Source organism: Salmo salar, chromosome ssa11 (genome assembly GCF_905237065.1).
Source record: "Salmo salar chromosome ssa11, Ssal_v3.1, whole genome shotgun sequence".
Lineage (NCBI taxonomy): Eukaryota > Metazoa > Chordata > Actinopteri > Salmoniformes > Salmonidae > Salmo > Salmo salar.
The window spans coordinates 105749299-105771876 of record NC_059452.1 but is presented as its reverse complement, the minus strand read 5'-3'; the positions used below and the strand labels follow the sequence as shown (position 1 = coordinate 105771876).

The 22578-nt window shown below is 50.6% G+C and overlaps 1 protein-coding gene across 2 annotated transcripts in view; it reads left to right on the top strand.

Annotated features, from left to right (window-relative positions):
* Positions 1–20961, top strand: part of LOC106596432 (transcription regulator protein BACH1) — a 44879-nt gene extending 23918 nt beyond the window's left edge. Inside the window, exons 2-6 of one of the 2 annotated variants that reach the window (XM_045690251.1) lie at positions 7949–8203; positions 12847–13848; positions 13921–14982; positions 19133–19339; positions 20185–20961. In XM_045690251.1, coding sequence (XP_045546207.1) covers positions 7949–8203; positions 12847–13848; positions 13921–14982; positions 19133–19339; positions 20185–20427 — 2769 coding nt within the window. In that variant the 3' untranslated portion in view covers positions 20428–20961. Of the gene's footprint in view, positions 1–7948; positions 8204–12846; positions 14983–19132; positions 19340–20184 lie in introns of both variants that reach the window. The other variant, XM_045690250.1, reaches the window with a different exon arrangement.
* Positions 20962–22578: the final 1617 nt, after the last annotated feature.

Genomic DNA, 22578 nt, shown 5'->3' with positions numbered 1-22578 from the left:
GACTGGATACGAGTGGCAGACAGGTGACTGGATACGAGTGGCTGACAGGTGACTGGATACGAGTGGCTGACAGGTGACTGGATACGAGTGGCAGACAGGTGACTGGATACGAGTGGCAGACAGGTGACTGGATACGAGTGGCAGACAGGTGACTGGATACGAGTGGCAGACAGGTGACTGGATACGAGTGGCTGACAGGTGACTGGATACGAGTGGCTGACAGGTGACTGGATACGAGTGGCAGACAGGTGACTGGATACGAGTGGCAGACAGGTGACTGGATACGAGTGGCAGACAGGTGACTGGATACGAGTGGCAGACAGGTGACTGGATACGAGTGGCAGACAGGTGACTGGATACGAGTGGCAGACAGGTGACTGGATACGAGTGGCAGACAGGTGACTGGATACGAGTGGCAGACAGGTGACTGGATACGAGTGGCAGACAGGTGACTGGATACGAGTGGCAGACAGGTGACTGGATACGAGTGGCTGACAGGTGACTGGATACGAGTGGCTGACAGGTGACTGGATACGAGTGGCTGACAGGTGACTGGATACGAGTGGCTGACAGGTGACTGGATACGAGTGGCTGACAGGTGACTGGATACGAGTGGCAGACAGGTGACTGGATACGAGTGGCAGACAGGTGACTGGATACGAGTGGCAGACAGGTGACTGGATACGAGTGGCAGACAGGTGACTGGATACGAGTGGCAGACAGGTGACTGGATACGAGTGGCAGACAGGTGACTGGATACGAGTGGCAGACAGGTGACTGGATACGAGTGGCAGACAGGTGACTGGATACGAGTGGCAGACAGGTGACTGGATACGAGTGGCTGACAGGTGACAGGATACGAGTGGCAGACAGGTGACAGGATACGAGTGGCAGACAGGTGACAGGTGACAGGATACGAGTGGCAGACAGGTGACAGGATACGAGTGGCAGACAGGTGACTGGATACGAGTGGCAGACAGGTGACTGGATACGAGTGGCAGACAGGTGACTGGATACGAGTGGCAGACAGGTGACTGGATACGAGTGGCAGACAGGTGACTGGATACGAGTGGCAGACAGGTGACTGGATACGAGTGGCAGACAGGTGACTGGATACGAGTGGCAGACAGGTGACTGGATACGAGTGGCAGACAGGTGACTGGATACGAGTGGCAGACAGGTGACTGGATACGAGTGGCAGACAGGTGACTGGATACGAGTGGCAGACAGGTGACTGGATACGAGTGGCAGACAGGTGACTGGATACGAGTGGCAGACAGGTGACTGGATACGAGTGGCAGACAGGTGACTGGATACGAGTGGCAGACAGGTGACTGGATACGAGTGGCAGACAGGTGACTGGATACGAGTGGCAGACAGGTGACTGGATACGAGTGGCAGACAGGTGACTGGATACGAGTGGCTGACAGGTGACTGGATACGAGTGGCTGACAGGTGACTGGATACGAGTGGCTGACAGGTGACTGGATACGAGTGGCTGACAGGTGACTGGATACGAGTGGCTGACAGGTGACTGGATACGAGTGGCTGACAGGTGACTGGATACGAGTGGCTGACAGGTGACTGGATACGAGTGGCAGACAGGTGACTGGATACGAGTGGCAGACAGGTGACTGGATACGAGTGGCAGACAGGTGACTGGATACGAGTGGCTGACAGGTGACAGGTGACTGGATACGAGTGGCTGACAGGTGACAGGTGACTGGATACGAGTGGCTGACAGGTGACAGGTGACTGGATACGAGTGGCAGACAGGTGACTGGATACGAGTGGCAGACAGGTGACTGGATACGAGTGGCTGACAGGTGACTGGATACGAGTGGCTGACAGGTGACTGGATACGAGTGGCTGACAGGTGACAGGATACGAGTGGCAGACAGGTGACAGGATACGAGTGGCAGACAGGTGACAGGATACGATTGGCAGACAGGTGACTGGATACGAGTGGCAGACAGGTGACTGGATACGAGTGGCAGACAGGTGACTGGATACGAGTGGCAGACAGGTGACTGGATACGAGTGGCAGACAGGTGACTGGATACGAGTGGCAGACAGGTGACTGGATACGAGTGGCAGACAGGTGACAGGTGACTGGATACGAGTGGCAGACAGGTGACAGGTGACTGGATACGAGTGGCTGACAGGTGACTGGATACGAGTGGCAGACAGGTGACTGGATACGAGTGGCAGACAGGTGACTGGATACGAGTGGCAGACAGGTGACTGGATACGAGTGGCTGACAGGTGACTGGATACGAGTGGCTGACAGGTGACTGGATACGAGTGGCTGACAGGTGACTGGATACGAGTGGCAGACAGGTGACAGGATACGAGTGGCAGACAGGTGACTGGATACGAGTGGCTGACAGGTGACTGGATACGAGTGGCAGACAGGTGACTGGATACGAGTGGCAGACAGGTGACTGGATACGAGTGGCAGACAGGTGACTGGATACGAGTGGCTGACAGGTGACTGGATACGAGTGGCTGACAGGTGACTGGATACGAGTGGCTGACAGGTGACTGGATACGAGTGGCAGACAGGTGACTGGATACGAGTGGCAGACAGGTGACTGGATACGAGTGGCTGACAGGTGACTGGATACGAGTGGCTGACAGGTGACTGGATACGAGTGGCAGACAGGTGACTGGATACGAGTGGCAGACAGGTGACTGGATACGAGTGGCAGACAGGTGACTGGATACGAGTGGCAGACAGGTGACTGGATACGAGTGGCAGACAGGTGACTGGATACGAGTGGCAGACAGGTGACTGGATACGAGTGGCAGACAGGTGACTGGATACGAGTGGCAGACAGGTGACTGGATACGAGTGGCAGACAGGTGACTGGATACGAGTGGCAGACAGGTGACTGGATACGAGTGGCAGACAGGTGACTGGATACGAGTGGCAGACAGGTGACTGGATACGAGTGGCAGACAGGTGACTGGATACGAGTGGCTGACAGGTGACTGGATACGAGTGGCTGACAGGTGACTGGATACGAAGTGGCTGACAGGTGACTGGATACGAGTGGCAGACAGGTGACAGGTGACTGGATACGAGTGGCAGACAGGTGACTGGATACGAGTGGCAGACAGGTGACTGGATACGAGTGGCAGACAGGTGACTGGATACGAGTGGCAGACAGGTGACTGGATACGAGTGGCAGACAGGTGACTGGATACGAGTGGCAGACAGGTGACTGGATACGAGTGGCAGACAGGTGACTGGATACGAGTGGCAGACAGGTGACTGGATACGAGTGGCAGACAGGTGACTGGATACGAGTGGCAGACAGGTGACTGGATACGAGTGGCAGACAGGTGACTGGATACGAGTGGCAGACAGGTGACTGGATACGAGTGGCAGACAGGTGACTGGATACGAGTGGCAGACAGGTGACTGGATACGAGTGGCAGACAGGTGACTGGATACGAGTGGCAGACAGGTGACTGGATACGAGTGGCAGACAGGTGACAGGATACGAGTGGCAGACAGGTGACAGGTGACAGGATACGAGTGGCAGACAGGTGACAGGATACGAGTGGCAGACAGGTGACTGGATACGAGTGGCAGACAGGTGACTGGATACGAGTGGCAGACAGGTGACTGGATACGAGTGGCAGACAGGTGACTGGATACGAGTGGCAGACAGGTGACTGGATACGAGTGGCAGACAGGTGACTGGATACGAGTGGCAGACAGGTGACTGGATACGAGTGGCAGACAGGTGACTGGATACGAGTGGCAGACAGGTGACTGGATACGAGTGGCAGACAGGTGACTGGATACGAGTGGCAGACAGGTGACTGGATACGAGTGGCAGACAGGTGACTGGATACGAGTGGCAGACAGGTGACTGGATACGAGTGGCAGACAGGTGACTGGATACGAGTGGCAGACAGGTGACTGGATACGAGTGGCTGACAGGTGACTGGATACGAGTGGCTGACAGGTGACTGGATACGAGTGGCTGACAGGTGACTGGATACGAGTGGCTGACAGGTGACTGGATACGAGTGGCTGACAGGTGACTGGATACGAGTGGCTGACAGGTGACTGGATACGAGTGGCAGACAGGTGACTGGATACGAGTGGCAGACAGGTGACTGGATACGAGTGGCTGACAGGTGACAGGTGACTGGATACGAGTGGCTGACAGGTGACAGGTGACTGGATACGAGTGGCTGACAGGTGACAGGTGACTGGATACGAGTGGCAGACAGGTGACTGGATACGAGTGGCAGACAGGTGACTGGATACGAGTGGCTGACAGGTGACTGGATACGAGTGGCTGACAGGTGACAGGATACGAGTGGCTGACAGGTGACAGGATACGAGTGGCAGACAGGTGACAGGATACGAGTGGCAGACAGGTGACAGGATACGAGTGGCAGACAGGTGACTGGATACGAGTGGCAGACAGGTGACTGGATACGAGTGGCAGACAGGTGACTGGATACGAGTGGCAGACAGGTGACTGGATACGAGTGGCAGACAGGTGACAGGTGACTGGATACGAGTGGCAGACAGGTGACAGGTGACTGGATACGAGTGGCTGACAGGTGACTGGATACGAGTGGCAGACAGGTGACTGGATACGAGTGGCAGACAGGTGACTGGATACGAGTGGCAGACAGGTGACTGGATACGAGTGGCTGACAGGTGACTGGATACGAGTGGCTGACAGGTGACTGGATACGAGTGGCAGACAGGTGACAGGATACGAGTGGCAGACAGGTGACAGGATACGAGTGGCAGACAGGTGACTGGATACGAGTGGCAGACAGGTGACTGGATACGAGTGGCAGACAGGTGACTGGATACGAGTGGCAGACAGGTGACTGGATACGAGTGGCTGACAGGTGACTGGATACGAGTGGCAGACAGGTGACAGGTGACTGGATACGAGTGGCAGACAGGTGACAGGTGACTGGATACGAGTGGCAGACAGGTGACAGGTGACTGGATACGAGTGGCAGACAGGTGACAGGTGACTGGATACGAGTGGCAGACAGGTGACAGGTGACTGGATACGAGTGGCAGACAGGTGACAGGTGACTGGATACGAGTGGCAGACAGGTGACTGGATACGAGTGGCTGACAGGTGACTGGATACGAGTGGCAGACAGGTGACTGGATACGAGTGGCTGACAGGTGACTGGATACGAGTGGCTGACAGGTGACTGGATACGAGTGGCTGACAGGTGACTGGATACGAGTGGCTGACAGGTGACTGGATACGAGTGGCTGACAGGTGACTGGATACGAGTGGCAGACAGGTGACTGGATACGAGTGGCAGACAGGTGACAGGTGACTGGATACGAGTGGCAGACAGGTGACTTGATACGAGTGGCTGACAGGTGACTGGATACGAGTGGCTGACAGGTGACTGGATACGAGTGGCAGACAGGTGACTGGATACGAGTGGCGACAGGTGACAGGTGACTGGATACGAGTGGCTGACAGGTGACTGGATACGAGTGGCAGACAGGTGACTGGATACGAGTGGCTGACAGGTGACTGGATACGAGTGGCTGACAGGTGACAGGTGACTGGATACGAGTGGCAGACAGGTGACAGGTGACTGGATACGAGTGGCAGACAGGTGACTGGATACGAGTGGCAGACAGGTGACTGGATACGAGTGGCTGACAGGTGACTGGATACGAGTGGCAGACAGGTGACTGGATACGAGTGGCAGACAGGTGACTGGATACGAGTGGCAGACAGGTGACTGGATACGAGTGGCAGACAGGTGACTGGATACGAGTGGCTGACAGGTGGCAGGTGACTGGATACGAGTGGCTGACAGGTGGCAGGTGACTGGATACGAGTTGCAGACAGGTGACTGGATACGAGTGGCTGACAGGTGACTGGATACGAGTGGCAGACAGGTGACTGGATACGAGTGGCAGACAGGTGACTGGATACGAGTGGCAGACAGGTGACTGGATACGAGTGGCAGACAGGTGACTGGATACGAGTGGCAGACAGGTGACTGGATACGAGTGGCAGACAGGTGACTGGATACGAGTGGCAGACAGGTGACTGGATACGAGTGGCAGACAGGTGACTGGATACGAGTGGCAGACAGGTGACTGGATACGAGTGGCAGACAGGTGACTGGATACGAGTGGCAGACAGGTGACTGGATACGAGTGGCAGACAGGTGACTGGATACGAGTGGCAGACAGGTGACTGGATACGAGTGGCAGACAGGTGCCTGGATACGAGTGGCTGACAGGTGACTGGATACGAGCGGCTGACAGGTGACAGGTGACTGGATACGAGTGGCAGACAGGTGACTGGATACGAGTGGCAGACAGGTGACTGGATACGAGTGGCAGACAGGTGACTGGATACGAGTGGCAGACAGGTGACTGGATACGAGTGGGTGACAGGTGACTGGATACGAGTGGCTGACAGGTGACTGGATACGAGTGGCAGACAGGTGACTGGATACGAGTGGCAGACAGGTGACTGGATACGAGTGGCAGACAGGTGACTGGATACGAGTGGCAGACAGGTGACTGGATACGAGTGGCAGACAGGTGACTGGATACGAGTGGCAGACAGGTGACTGGATACGAGTGGCAGACAGGTGACTGGATACGAGTGGCAGACAGGTGACTGGATACGAGTGGCAGACAGGTGACTGGATACGAGTGGCAGACAGGTGACTGGATACGAGTGGCTGACAGGTGACTGGATACGAGTGGCAGACAGGTGACTGGATACGAGTGGCTGACAGGTGACAGGTGACTGGATACGAGTGGCTGACAGGTGACTGGATACGAGTGGCTGACAGGTGACAGGTGACTGGATACGAGTGGCAGACAGGTGACTGGATACGAGTGGCAGACAGGTGACTGGATACGAGTGGCAGACAGGTGACTGGATACGAGTGGCAGACAGGTGACTGGATACGAGTGGCAGACAGGTGACTGGATACGAGTGGCAGACAGGTGACTGGATACGAGTGGCAGACAGGTGACTGGATACGAGTGGCTGACAGGTGACTGGATACGAGTGGCTGACAGGTGACTGGATACGAGTGGAAGACAGGTGACAGGTGACTGGATACGAGTGGCTGACAGGTGACAGGTGACTGGATACGAGTGGCTGACAGGTGACTGGATACGAGTGGCTGACAGGTGACAGGATACGAGTGGCTGACAGGTGACTGGATACGAGTGGCAGACAGGTGACTGGATACGAGTGGCAGACAGGTGACTGGATACGAGTGGCTGACAGGTGACAGGTGACTGGATACGAGTGGCTGACAGGTGACTGGATACGAGTGGCTGACAGGTGACTGGATACGAGTGGCTGACAGGTGACAGGTGACTGGATACGAGTGGCTGACAGGTGACTGGATACGAGTGGCAGACAGGTGACTGGATACGAGTGGCAGACAGGTGACTGGATACGAGTGGCAGACAGGTGACTGGATACGAGTGGCAGACAGGTGACTGGATACGAGTGGCAGACAGGTGACAGGATATGTGACGGATTTGGAAGTGTATTATGCTAAATAATGACATTGAGATGTGGTCATCTAGCTGTTAAATCTGTTGGTTACCACTAGATGTTTCTGTTTACAAGTCCGTTTTTACTGCTGGAGGGATTTTGATTTGACTAGTTGCGATTAGATTTGTTTTAATTTACCATGATAGCCTGCAGCTCAGTAGTAGGTTTGGCTACAGCTGTTTGACTGACACCACTACAGGAAGTAGTAGGTTAGGCTACAGGAAGTAGTATATGTTTGTCATCTTCTTTTCTCTCTCTCTCTTTGTGTATGTACTCACCTCTGTGTGTGTGTGTGTGTGTGTGTGTGTGTGTGTGTGTGTGTGTGTGTGTGTGTGTGTGTGTGTGTGTGTGTGTGTGTGTGTGTGTGTGTGTGTGTCTGTCTTCCACAGATGTCCGTTGCCATGTCTAGTCTGGAGAGCCCACGGTCCTCTGTGTTTACCTTTGAGTCCTCAGTGCACAGCTGCCATGTGCTGCGTTGTCTGGACGACCAGCGGAGGCGTGACCTGCTGTGTGACATCACTGTGCTGGCCGAAGGGAGGAGTTTCAGGGCCCACCGTTCTGTGCTGGCCTCCTGCAGCGACTACTTCACACACAGGGTCTCCTCCCACGCACCACAGGGACTTGTCGTCACCCTGCCTCAAGAGGTGAGAAGGGGCCATAAAGCCTAGGAGTCCAGGATCACGTTAGTCCACTCAGGCCAGGAGTTTTTCCAATCTTACCATACGAGGTCCGGAGTACTGATGGTTTTCTGTTCTACCTGATAATTCATTGCTTCCACCTGGTGTACCAGGTCTAAATCAGTCCCTGATTTAAAGGATAATAATGAAAATCAGTAGTGGAACTGGCTTCCAGGTCCAGATAGGAATTTGACTGGTTTAGGTGTTAGCCAACTGAGTTAAAGCCTATTTAACACAAATATTAGTATTTGTATTTATTATGGATCCCCATTAGTTCCTGTCAAGGCAGCAGCTACTCTTCCTGGGGTTTATTATGGATCCCCATTAGTTCCTGCCAAGGCAGCAGCTACTCTTCCTGGGGTTTATTATGGATCCCCATTAGTTCCTGCCAAGGCAGCAGCTACTCTTCCTAGGGTTTATTATGGATCCCCATTAGTTCCTGTCAAGGCAGCAGCTACTCTTCCTGGTGTTTATTATGGATCCCCATTAGTTCCTGCCAAGGCAGCAGCTACTCTTCCTGGGGTTTATTATGGATCCCCATTAGTTCCTGTCAAGGCAGCAGCTACTCTTCCTGGGGTTTATTATGGATCCCCATTAGTTCCTGCCAAGGCAGCAGCTACTCTTCCTGGAGTTTATTATGGATCCCCATTAGTTCCTGCCAAGGCAGCAGCTACTCTTCCTGGAGTTTATTAGGGATCCCTGTTAGTTCCTGCCAAAGCAGCAGCTACTCTTCCTGGGGTACAGAAAAATTAAAGCCATTTATACAATTTTAAAAAACATTACAATACATTCACAGATTTCACAACACACTGTGTGCCCTCAGGGCCCCTACTCCACCACTACCACATAGCTACAGTACAAAATCCATGTGTGTGTGTGTATAGTGCGCATGTTATCGTGCGTGTGAATGCATGTGTCTGTGTCTATGATTGTGTCGCTTCACAGTCCCCGATGTTCCATAAGTAGTTTTTTATCTGTTTTTTAAATCTCATTCTACTGCTGCATCAGTTACTTGATGTGGAATAGAGTTCCATGTAGTCATGGCTCTATGTAGTACTGCGCCATGGCTCTATGTAGTACTGTGTCATGACTCTATGTAGTACTGCGTCATAACTCTATGTAGTACTGCGTCATGGCTCTATGTAGTACTGCGCCCATGGCTCTATGTAGTGTTGTGCCATGGCTCTATGTAGTACTGTGTCATGGCTCTATGTAGTACTGTGTCATGACTCTATGTAGTACTGCGTCATAACTCTATGTAGTACTGCGTCATGGCTCTATGTAGTACTGCGCCCATGGCTCTATGTAGTGTTGTGCCATGGCTCTATGTAGTACTGTGTCATGGCTCTATGTAGTACTGTGTCATGACTCTATGTAGTACTGTGTCATGGCTCTATGTAGTACTGCGCCATGGCTCTATGTAGTACTGCGTCATGACTCTATGTAGTACTGCGTCATAACTCTATGTAGTACTGCGTCATGGCTCTATGTAGTACTGCGCCCATGGCTCTATGTAGTACTGCGCCATGGCTCTATGTAGTACTGCGTCATGACTCTATGTAGTACTGCGTCATGGCTCTATGTAGTACTGCGCCCATGGCTCTATATAGTACTGTGTCATGACTATGTAGTTAAATAAAGGTTAAATAAAAATATGTAAAATGTGCACCTCACATAGTCTGTTCTTCAATTGGGGATTGTGCAGGGACCTCTGCATGTCTTGTGGGGTATGCATGGGTGTCTGATCTGTGTGCTAGTCTTATGAACAGACAGCGCAGTGCTTTCAACATGTCAATACCTCTCACAAATACAAGTAGTAATGAAGTCAATCTCTCCTCTACTTTGAGCCAGGAGAGATTGACACGCATGTCATTGATGTTAGTTCTCCGTGTAGCCTAGTGGTTAGAGCGTTTGGGCCAGTAACCGAAAGGTTGCTTGATCGAATCCCCGAGCTGACAAGGTAAAAAAAAATCTGTCGTTCTGCCCCTGAACAAGGCAGTTTAACCCACTGTTCCCCAGTAGGCCGTCATTGTAAATAAGATTTTGTTCTTAAGTTAAATAAAGGATAAATGAAGCATGTAAGGGCCAGCCGTGCTGCCCTGATCTGAAACAATTGTAATTTTCAGAGGTCTCTCTTTGTGTCACCTGACCACATGACTGAACAGTAGTCCAGGTTTAACAAAACTAGGGCCTGTAGGACCTGCCTTGTTGATAGTGTTGTTAAAAAGGCAGAGCAGCGCTTTATTATGGACAGACTTCTCCCCATCTTAGCTACTGTTGCATCAATATGTTTTGACCATGACAGTTTACAATCCAGGGTTATTCCAAGCAGTTTAGTCACCTCAACTTGCTCAATTTCCACATTATTCATTACAACATGTGGTTTAGGGTTAAGTGAATGATTTGTCCCAAATACAATGCTTTTAGTTGTAGAAATCTTTAGGACTAACTTATTTCTTGCCACCCATTCTGTAACTGACTGCAGCGCTTTAAGTGTTGCAGTCATTTCAGTCGCTGTAGTAGCTGACCTGTATAGTGTTGAGTCATCCGCATACATAGACACTCAGGCTTTACTCAAAGCCAGTGGCAATGTCAATGGTAAAGATTGAAAAATATTAAGGGGCCTAGACAGCTGCCCTGGGGAATGCCTGACTCTACCTGGATTACGCTGGAGAGGCTTCCATTAAAGAACACCCACCGTGTTCTGTTAGACAGGTAACTCTTTATCCACAATACAGCAGGGGATGTAAAACCATAACACAAGTTTTTCCAGCAACAGGTCGATAATGATCAATAATGTCAAAAGCTGCAGTCTAACAAAACAGCCAATCATCAGTAATTTGTGTTAATGGCGGACATGTTGAATGCCCTTTCCTATAAGCGTGCTGAATATCTGTTTGCTGTGAAATAGCATTGTATCTGGTCAAACATAATTTTATTCCCCAAAAAAGGTTGTTAACGGGCTGATTTTGTTCGGCTGTTTGAGCCAGGAAGTAAAGGGTGCTTCGCTATTCTTTGATAGCGGAATGACTTTATACTAAATATTTTGTAATATAGTCTGCTACCATGCTCAGTAAATGTCCATCCAAGTTGTCAGACCCAGGTTGATAGACAACAACAATTTTTTTTGTTCACCTCTTCCACACTGACTTTACAGAATTCATAATTACACTGCTTGTCTTTCATAAGTTGGTCAGTTATACTTGGATGTATAGGGTCTGTGTTTGCTGCTGGCATGTTATGCCTAAGTTTGCTAACTTTGCCAATAAAAAAAAAAAACACTCAGTTGCCTGACAACTGAGTGGTTGTCAGGCAACTGAGGGGTTGTCAGGCAACTGAGGGGTTGTCAGGCAACTGAGTGGTTGTCAGGCAACTGAGGGGTTGTCAGGCAACTGAGTGGTTGTCAGGCAACTGAGTGGTTGTCAGGCAACTGAGTGGTTGTCAGGCAACTGAGTGGTTGTCAGGCAACTGTGGATGACGGATCACCACCTCAAGCTGAACCTCGGCAAGACGGAGCTGCTCTTCCTCCCGGGGAAGGACTGCCCGTTCCATGATCTCGCCATCACGGTTGACAACTCCCTTGTGTCCTCCTCCCAGAGTGCTAAGAGCCTTGGCGTGACCCTGGACAACACCCTGTCGTTCTCCACCAACATCAAGGCGGTGACCCGATCCTGTAGGTTCATGCTCTACAACATTCGCAGAGTACGACCCTGCCTCACACAGGAAGCGGCGCAGGTCCTAATCCAGGCACTTGTCATCTCCCGTCTGGATTACTGCAACTCGCTGTTGGCTGGGCTCCCTGCCTGTGCCATTAAACCCCTACAACTCATCCAGAACGCCGCAGCCCGTCTGGTGTTCAACCTTCCCAAGTTCTCTCACGTCACCCCGCTCCTCCGCTCTCTCCACTGGCTTCCAGTCGAAGCTCGCATCCGCTACAAGACCATGGTGCTTGCCTACGGAGCTGTGAGGGGAACGGCACCTCCGTACCTTCAGGCTCTGATCAGGCCCTACACCCAAACAAGGGCACTCCGTTCATCCACCTCTGGCCTGCTCGCCTCCCTACCTCTGAGGAAGCACAGTTCCCGCTCAGCCCAGTCAAAACTGTTCGCTGCTCTGGCACCCCAATGGTGGAACAAGCTCCCTCACGACGCCAGGACAGCGGAGTCAATCACCACCTTCCGGAGACACCTGAAACCCCACCTCTTCAAGGAATACCTGGGATAGGATAAAGTAATCCTTCTAACCCCCCCCTTAAAAGATTTAGATGCACTATTGTAAAGTGGTTGTTCCACTGGATATTATAGGTGAATGCACCAAATTGTAAGTCGCTCTGGATAAGAGCGTCTGCTAAATGACTAAAATGTAAAAAAATGTAAACTGAGTGGTTGTCAGGCAACTGAGTGGTTGTCAGGCGACTGAGTGTTTTTCATCACGTGAGCATAGTTTCTCTAAAGAGATGAGATGAACTCAGTTCTGTCAGTTAGGAAAGATATGGTATACGCTGAATCAACAGTAGTGTTGAGTGTGTGAATAGGTTGTATATATCGGCCAAGCTGGACTGCTGTGTCATAACCATCTGTTTTTCCCTTTCTTTCCATCCCTCTCGAAAGGTGACGGTGAGTGGCTTTGAGTCCCTGTTGCAGTTTGCCTACACATCCAAGCTGCTCTTCACTAAAGATACCGTCGTGGAGATCCGACACTGTGCCTCTATTCTGGGTTTTAGAGATCTGGACTCGGCCTGTTTTGACTTCCTCCTGCCCAAGTTCTTCAGCAGCAGTACGTCCTCCTTCCAGAGGAAGACCTGCTGTAAGACACGGTGTAGGAGACAGTCCACCAGGGCAGAGTTTAGCGACATAGACACTAACAAGGATGTCATAGATGATGACAAACGAGTCAAGGTGGTTTCTGATTCGCCCGTTGAACAGGATGTGGGTGGCCAACCGGCAAATGACGAGATGGGACGTAAAAGCAAACATTTCACCCATCCTCCTGAAGCCGATATCCAATCAGACGGCCAGACTGACTACTCTCTACAGTGCCCCAAGTACCGTAAGTTCCAGCAGGCTTGTGGGAAGGTGAGGCTGTGCGTGGAGGCCTGTGTCCCAGAAACAACCCCAGACTCCCTAGTGGTGAGAGAGGAGGGATGCCCTCTACCCCTGCCCCTTACCCAGTCCTTGCGACCCTGCTCCAGTGGTGGAGGCTTTAGGGAAGGTCCTGCAGTGGAGACTTCTGGAGAAAACTCTTCACTTCTCTCACAGACACAGACTGACCAGGCAGGACAGGGAGAGGTGGAGCAGAAGGCTGACCAGGCAGGACAGGGAGAGGTGGAGCAGAAGATTGACCAGACAGGACAGGGAGAGGTGGAGCAGAAGGCTGACCAGACAGGACAGGGAGAGGTGGAGCAGAAGATTGACCAGGCAGGACAGGGAGAGGTGGAGCAGAAGATTGACCAGGCAGGACAGGGAGAGGTGGAGGAGAAGATTGACCAGGCAGGACAGGGAGAGGTGGAGCAGAAGGCTGACCAGACAGGACAGGGAGAGATGGAGGAGAAGATTGACCAGGCAGGACAGGGAGAGGTGGAGCAGAAGACTGACCAGGCAGGACAGGGAGAGGTGGAGCAGAAGACTGTCCAGACAGGACAGGGAGAGGTGGAGCAGAAGACTGACCAGGCAGGACAGGGAGAGGTGGAACAGAAGAAAGGAGAAGAGGATGATGAGGAGAAGAGAGATACGAATGAGGGGAAGAGAAAGATGGATGAGAGAAGTAGAGAGGCAGATGAAGAGAACACAGAGAAGTATGAGAGGAGAGGAGAGACAGAAGAGAGGAGGAGAGGAGAGACAGATGGGTGGAGGAGAGGAGAGACAGAAGAGAGGAGGAGAGGAGAGACAGATGGGTGGAGGAGAGGAGAGACAGAAGAGAGGAGGAGAGGAGAGACAGATGGGTGGAGGAGAGGAGAGACAGAAGAGAGGAGGAGAGGAGAGACAGATGGGTGGAGGAGAGGAGAGACGGAAGAGAGGAGGAGAGGAGAGAGGGTTTCTGGAGTCGACTGTCATAGCTCTATCCTTCCTCTCGTGGAGGTGTCTAGTGGTCGGCTTGTCAGCTGTGAAGAGAGCCCAGGGCTGGGTACAGCACCACATCGATGCCCCCTGGAGGCACCTGGGCTGGACAAGCAGACCCCTGGAGGTGTGGGGGAAGAAGGTTGTGTTCTAGGACGTAGAGGACACCATGAATGGATAGATCCAGCTGTCTCCAGCCAGCCACAGACAGAACAAGAGCAGGGAGGGAGAGCGAGGAGAAAGGTGGGGAGAAGGATAGAACATGGAAGAAGTGAAAGCGGACAGGGAGAGAGGAGAGAGCGAGGATGGGAAGAGAGGAGCAGCGTGGAAAGAGATTTGGCTCAGCTCTCCTCTTCTCCTCCCCTCCTCCAGGACTTCCTCCCTGGGACTGAGTCTGGGAACCTACGGAGCAGCAGCCCCACCTTGGACTGGCTTCACCAGCTTGACATCAGCTCCAGTACTGGGGACTGTCCCTTCCTCCACAGCTTGGACAGGGAGACAGACAGAGGGACAGGGGAGGGGACGGACAGGGGGATAAAGAGCACGACTGGGCTGGAGTGTGAGGGGTCATCCCAGTTAGAGAAGAGTCCCTGTGTGTCCTCCCTGACATCTGGAGACGATGGAGACTCCGACTGTTTCGATACGGAGGGAGACAGCGAGTCCTGTTCTTACAGCCAGAGAGTCAAAGAGGTGAGTTAAACTAGAGGAAGACAGGGAGTCCTGTTCTTACAGCCAGAGAGTCAAAGGTGAGTTAAACTAGACAGGGAGTCCTGTTCTTACAGCCAGAGAGTCAAAGAGATGAGTTAAACTAGAGCGACACAGGGAGAGACTAGGACTGGGCTGAACTAGAGGAACACAGGGAGAGACTAGGACTGGGCTGAACTAGAGGGACACAGGGAGAGACTAGGACTGGGCTGAACTAGAGGAAGACAGGGAGAGACTAGGACTGGGCTGAACTAGAGGAAGACAGGGAGAGACTAGGACTGGGCTGAACTAGAGGGAGACGGGGAGAGACTAGGACTGGGCTGAACTAGAGGGAGACAGGGAGAGACTAGGACTGGGCTGAACTAGAGGGAGACAGGGAGAGACTAGGACTGGGCTGAACTAGAGGAAGACAGGGAGAGACTAGGACTGGGCTGAACTAGAGGAAGACAGGGAGAGACTAGGACTGGGCTGAACTAGAGGAAGACAGGGAGAGACTAGGACTGGGCTGAACTAGAGGGACACAGGGAGAGGACTGGGCTGAACTAGAGGAAGACAGGGAGAGACTAGGACTGGGCTGAACTAGAGGAAGACAGGGAGAGGACTGGGCTGAACTAGAGGAAGACAGGGAGAGACTAGGACTGGGCTGAACTAGAGGAAGACAGGGAGAGACTAGGACTGGGCTGAACTAGAGGAAGACAGGGAGAGACTAGGACTGGGCTGAACTAGAGGGACACAGGGAGAGGACTGGGCTGAACTAGAGGAAGACAGGGAGAGACTAGGACTGGGCTGAACTAGAGGAAGACAGGGAGAGACTAGGACTGGGCTGAACTAGAGGAAGACAGGGAGAGGACTGGGCTGAACTAGAGGAAGACAGGGAGAGACTAGGACTGGGCTGAACTAGAGGAAGACAGGGAGAGACTAGGACTGGGCTGAACTAGAGGAAGACGGGGAGAGACTAGGACTGGGCTGAACTAGAGGGAGACAGGGAGAGACTAGGACTGGGCTGAACTAGAGGGACACAGGGAGAGGACTGGGCTGAACTAGAGGAAGACAGGGAGAGACTAGGACTGGGCTGAACTAGAGGAAGACAGGGAGAGACTAGGACTGGGCTGAACTAGAGGGAGACAGGGAGAGACTAGGACTGGGCTGAACTAGAGCGACACAGGGAGAGACTAGGACTGGGCTGAACTAGAGGAAGACGGGGAGAGACTAGGACTGGGCTGAACTAGAGGGACACAGGGAGAGACTAGGACTGGGCTGAACTAGAGGGACACAGGGAGAGACTAGGACTGGGCTGAACTAGAGGAAGACAGGGAGAGACTAGGACTGGGCTGAACTAGAGGGAGACAGGGAGAGACTAGGACTGGGCTGAACTAGAGGGAGACAGGGAGAGGACTGGGCTGAACTAGAGGAACACAGGGAGAGACTAGGACTGGGCTGAACTAGAGGAAGACGGGGAGCGACTAGGACGTGGCTGAACTAGAGGAAGACAGGGAGAGACTAGGACTGGGCTGAACTAGAGGAACACAGGGAGAGACTAGGACTGGGCTGAACTAGAGGAAGACGGGGAGCGACTAGGACGTGGCTGAACTAGAGGGAGACAGGGAGAGACTAGGACTGGGCTGAACTAGAGGAACACAGGGAGAGACTAGGACTGGGCTGAACTAGAGGAAGACGGGGAGCGACTAGGACGTGGCTGAACAGGGCGAGAGCTACTGAGTGTGCATAGTGCATGCTTTTGTTCCAGCCCTGCTCTAACAGAACTGATTCTACTTCTCATCTGGACCAGGTGTGTTAGAGCAGGGCTGGAACAAAAGCATGCACAGGGCTGTCACCCTGGGTTGTCCTGCTTTAATAAGACCAGAGAAAACCTCTGGTGTGACCATTATAAGGAGACAGGTATGCATATATTTGGGTTTGTCTTATTAACCAAAAAGTAAAATCTCTCTGTACGTTTAAAACATACATACTGTTATGTTGTCTTTCCTACTGGCTCTAACTTTGCTGCTAACTTCTTTATTGAGGAAAAATGGACTGACTATGACTGGTCCACCTAGCTATCTGGAGATGAATGTACTGACTATGACTGGTCCACCTAGCTATCTGGAGATGAATGGACTGACTATGACTGGTCCACCTAGCTATCTGTAGATGAATGGACTGACTATGACTGGTCCACCTAGCTATCTGGAGATGAATGGACTGACTATGACTGGTCCACCTAGCTATCTGGAGATTAATTTACTGACTATGACTGGTCCACCTAGCTATCTGGAGATGAAAGGACTGACTATGACTGGTCCACCTAGCTATCTGGAGATTAATGGACTGACTATGACTGGTCCACGTAGCTATCTGGAGATGAATTTACTGACTATGACTGGTCCACCTAGCTATCTGGAGATGAATGGACTGACTATGACTGGTCCATCTAGCTATCTGGAGATTAATTTACTGACTATGACTGGTCCACCTAGCTATCTGGAGATGAATGGACTGACTATGACTGGTCCACCTAGCTATCTGGAGATGAATGGACTGACTATGACTGGTCCACCTAGCTATCTGGAGATTAATTTACTGACTATGACTGGTCCACCTAGCTATCTGGAGATTAATTTACTGACTATGACTGGTCCACCTAGCTATCTGGAGATGAATGGACTGACTATGACTGGTCCACCTAGCTATCTGGAGATGAATGTACTGACTATGACTGGTCCACCTAGCTATCTGGAGATGAATGGACTGACTATGACTGGTCCACCTAGCTATCTGGAAATGAATGGACTGACTATGACTGGTCCACCTAGCTATCTGGAGATGAATGGACTGACTATGACTGGTCCACCTAGCTATCTGGAGATGAATGTACTGACTATGACTGGTCCACCTAGCTATCTGGAGATTAATGTACTGACCTATGACTGGTCCACCTAGCTATCTGGAGATGAATGGACTGACTATGACTGGTCCACCTAGCCATCTGGAGATGAATGGACTGACTATGACTGGTCCACCTAGCTATCTGGAGATGAATGGACTGACTATGACTGGTCCACCTAGCTATCTGGAGATGAATGTACTGACTATGACTGGTCCACCTAGCTATCTGGAGATGAATGGACTGACTATGACTGGTCCACCTAGCTATCTGGAAATGAATGGACTGACTATGACTGGTCCACCTAGCTATCTGGAGATGAATGGACTGACTATGACTGGTCCACCTAGCTATCTGGAGATGAATGTACTGACTATGACTGGTCCACCTAGCTATCTGGAGATGAATGGACTGACTATGACTGGTCCACCTAGCTATCTGGAGATTAATTTACTGACTATGACTGGTCCACCTAGCTATCTGGAGATTAATTTACTGACTATGACTGGTCCACCTAGCTATCTGGAGATGAATGGACTGACTATGACTGGTCCACCTAGCTATCTGGAGATGAATGTACTGACTATGACTGGTCCACCTAGCTATCTGGAGATGAATGGACTGACTATGACTGGTCCACCTAGCTATCTGGAAATGAATGGACTGACTATGACTGGTCCACCTAGCTATCTGGAGATGAATGGACTGACTATGACTGGTCCACCTAGCTATCTGGAGATGAATGTACTGACTATGACTGGTCCACCTAGCTATCTGGAGATTAATGTACTGACCTATGACTGGTCCACCTAGCTATCTGGAGATGAATGGACTGACTATGACTGGTCCACCTAGCCATCTGGAGATGAATGGACTGACTATGACTGGTCCACCTAGCTATCTGGAGGTTAATTTACTGACTATGACTGGTCCACCTAGCTATCTGGAGATGAATGGACTGACTATGACTGGTCCACCTAGCTATCTGGAGATGAATGTACTGACTATGACTGGTCCACCTAGCTATCTGGAGATGAATGTACTGACTATGACTGGTCCACCTAGCTATCTGGAGATGAATGTACTGACTATGACTGGTCCACCTAGCTATCTGGAGATGAATGTACTGACTATGACTGGTCCACCTAGCTATCTGGAGATGAATGTACTGATTGTAAGTCATTCTGGATAAGAGCGTCTGTTAAATGACTAAAATGTAAAATGTCTGATCCCGTGCCCCATGTTTTCAAGGTGCAGCTCCCGTTCCCTGTGGGTCGTATCGTGGCGTTGAGCAGGAATGACTTTCAGCTGATGTTGAGGCACCAGACTCTGACCAGAGAACAGCTGGACTTCGTCCACGACGTCCGACGCAGGAGTAAGAACCGCATCGCAGCGCAACGCTGTCGCAAGAGGAAGCTGGACTGTATACACAATCTGGAGTGTGAGATAGACAAACTGGTAAGGTGGAAATGACTTCCTAAAAATGACTTCCTAAGAAGAGTAGTTTTTTATTTTTTTATTCTCCAGCACTTCACAGCTGCCTCCAATAATCATTGTATTCGTCAAACTACTGATTAGTGGAATCAGGTGTGTAGTGCAGAAACACTCCTCTACAAACATCTATAGTACTGTTACTGATTTGGAACATTCAGCAGAGAGTGTTATGAATAGAATGAGATGTATTACTCTCTTTATCTGTCTGTCTGTCTGTCTGTCTGTCTGTCTGTCTGTCTGTCTGTCTGTCTGTCTGTCTGTCTGTCTGTCTGTCTGTCTGTCTGTCTGTCTGTCTGTCTGTCTGTCTGTCTGTCTGTCTGTCTGTCTGTCTGTCTGTCTGTCTGTCTGTCTGTCTGTCTGTCTGTCTCTCTCTCTCTCTCTCTCTCTCTCTCTCTCTTTGTCTGTCTGTCTGTCTGTCTGTCTGTCTGTCTGTCTGTCTGTCTGTCTGTCTGTCTGTCTGTCTGTCTGTCTGTCTGCCTGTCTGCCTGTCTGTCTGTCTGTCTGTCTGTCTGTCTGTCTCACTGTCTGTCTGTCTGTCTGTCTGTCTGTCTGTCTGTCTGTCTGTCTGTCTGTCTGTCTGTCTGTCTCACTGTCTGTCTGTCTGTCTGTCTGTCTGTCTGTCTCACTGTCTGTCTCACTGTCTGTCTGTCTGTGTCTGTCTCGCTGTCTGTCTGTCTCGCTGTCTGTCTTTCACTCTGTTTGTCTCTCTCTCTCTGTCTGTGTGTCTCTCTGTTTGTGTGTGTCTGTGTTTGTGTAATGTCTTCGTGTTTGTGATTTCTGCATGGTGTCTCTGTGTGTGTGTCTCCCAGAGGACAGAGAAGAACCAGCTGATATCAGAGAGGAGCCATCTGAACCAGATGAAGCTGAATACTTGGCACAGTGTGTCCGCTCTTTGTCAGAGGGTCTGCAGCGAGGCCGCCCTGAGACCAGAACAACTCCAGGTCCTAGCCAAGTACACCTCCCCAGACTGCCCGCTCTCTGCTCTCATCTCCCCTACAGACCCAACCTCCCCTGGGCTAGGAGAACTACTACAATCCAAGGCCTCTCTCTAGGCCTGCTCCTCCTCAGGCCTAGCCTCAGATACCTGTCAGGAAACCTTCGGAGCCCTCGGCCAGCTGCTCCAGGGACACACCCACAGGGGAGGAGCTCTCAGGTGATTAAACAAGCCCTCAGGTATATAGATGTGATCAGGTGACTGATGCCCTGCCCATGGATGAGTGTGAGTCTGGACACCTTCATCATCATCATCATCATCACCATTTCATAGACTTTCTTCTACAGGCAAAGACACTGTGGTTGTGTTCCAATAATCTCTCCTTCCTCAGAGGTGCACTCAGTTACTCACTAAAGCATCAGATTGGTGTAGGCACTGAGCAGGGATGAAGGAAGCAGGAAAGTATTTTCCCGCGATTGACACGGTTACATACAAGCTGACAGTATTTCAACCACATTAAAATATGCATGCAAGATGAACTGAAATCTACCACCAGAGATAAACTGTGTGTGTGTGTGTGTGTGTGTGTGTGTGTGTGTGTGTGTGTGTGTGTGTGTGTGTGTGTGTGTGTGTGTGTGTGTGTGTGTGTGTGTGTGTGTGTGTGTGTGTGTGTGTGTGTGTGTGTGTGTGTATATATATATACAGTACCAGTTTGGACACACATACTCATTCAAGGGTTTTTCTTTATTTTGTCTATTTTCTACATTGTAGAATAATAGTGAAGACATCAGAACTATGAAATAACATATGGAATCATGTAGTAACCAAAAAAGTGTTAAAGAAATCAAAATATATTTTAGATTCTTCAAAGTAGCCACCCTTTGCCTTGATGACAGCTTTGAACACTCTTGGTATTCTCTCAACCAGCTTTGAGGAAGTCACCTGGAATGCATTTAAATTATCAGGTGGGCCTTGGTAAAAGTTAGTTTGTGGAATTTCTTTCCTTAATGTGTTTGAGCCAATCATTTGTGTTGTGACAAGGTAGGGGTGGTTTACAGAAGATAGCCCTATTTGGTAAAAGATCAAGTCCATATTATGGCAAGAACAGCTCAAATAAGCAAAGAGAAACGACAGTCCATCCTTACTTTAAGACATGAAGGTCAGTCAATCTGGAACATTTCAAGAACTTTGAAAGTTTCTTCGAGTGCAGTCGCAAAAACCATCAAGCGTTATGATGAAACTGTCTCTCATGAGGACCGCCACAGGAAAGGAAGACCCAGAGTTACCTCTGCTGCAGAGGATAAGTTATTTAGAGCTACCAGCCTCAGAAATTGCAGGCCAAATAAATGATTTACAGAGTTCAAGTAACAGACACATCTCAACATCAACTGTTCAGAGGAGACTGCGGGAATCAGACCTTCATGGTCGAATTGCTGCAAAGAAACCACTACTAAAGGACACCAATAATAAGAAGAGACTTGCTTGGGCCAAGAAACATGAGCAATGTACATTAGACCGGTGGAAATCTGTCCTTTGGTCTGATGAGTCCAAATATGAGGTTTTTGGTTACAACCGCCGTGTCTTTGCGAGACAGAGTAGGTGAACGGATGATCTCTGCATGTGTGGTTCCCACCGTGAAGCATGGAGGAGGAGGTGTGATGGTGTGGGGGTGCTTTGCTGATGACACTCTGTGATTTATTTAGAATTCAAGGTACACTTAACCAGCATGGCTACCACAGCATTCTGCAGCGATACACCATCCCATCTGGTTTGTGCTTAGTGGGACTTTAATCTGTTTTTCAACTGGACAATGACCCAACACACCTCCAGGCTGTGTAAGGGCTATTTGACCAAGAAGGAGAGTGATGGAGTGCTGCATCAGATGACCTGGCCTCCACAATCACCCGAACTCAACCCAATTGAGATGGTTTGGGATGAGTTGGACCACAGAGCGAAGGAAAAGCAACAAGTGCTCAGCATATGTGGGAACTCCTTCAAGACTGTTGGAAAAGCATTCCAGATGAGAGAATTCCAAGAGTGTACAAAGCTGTCATCAAGGCAAAGGGTGGCTACTTTGAAGAATCTCAAATATATATTCATTTGTTTAACACTTTTTTTGGTTACTACATGATTCCATATGTGTTATTTCATAGTTGATGTCTTCACTATTATTCTACAATGTAGAACATAGTAAAAAAGAATGAAAAACTCTTGAATGATTAGGTGTGTCTAAACTTTTGACTGGTGCTGTATATACACACATGAGAAG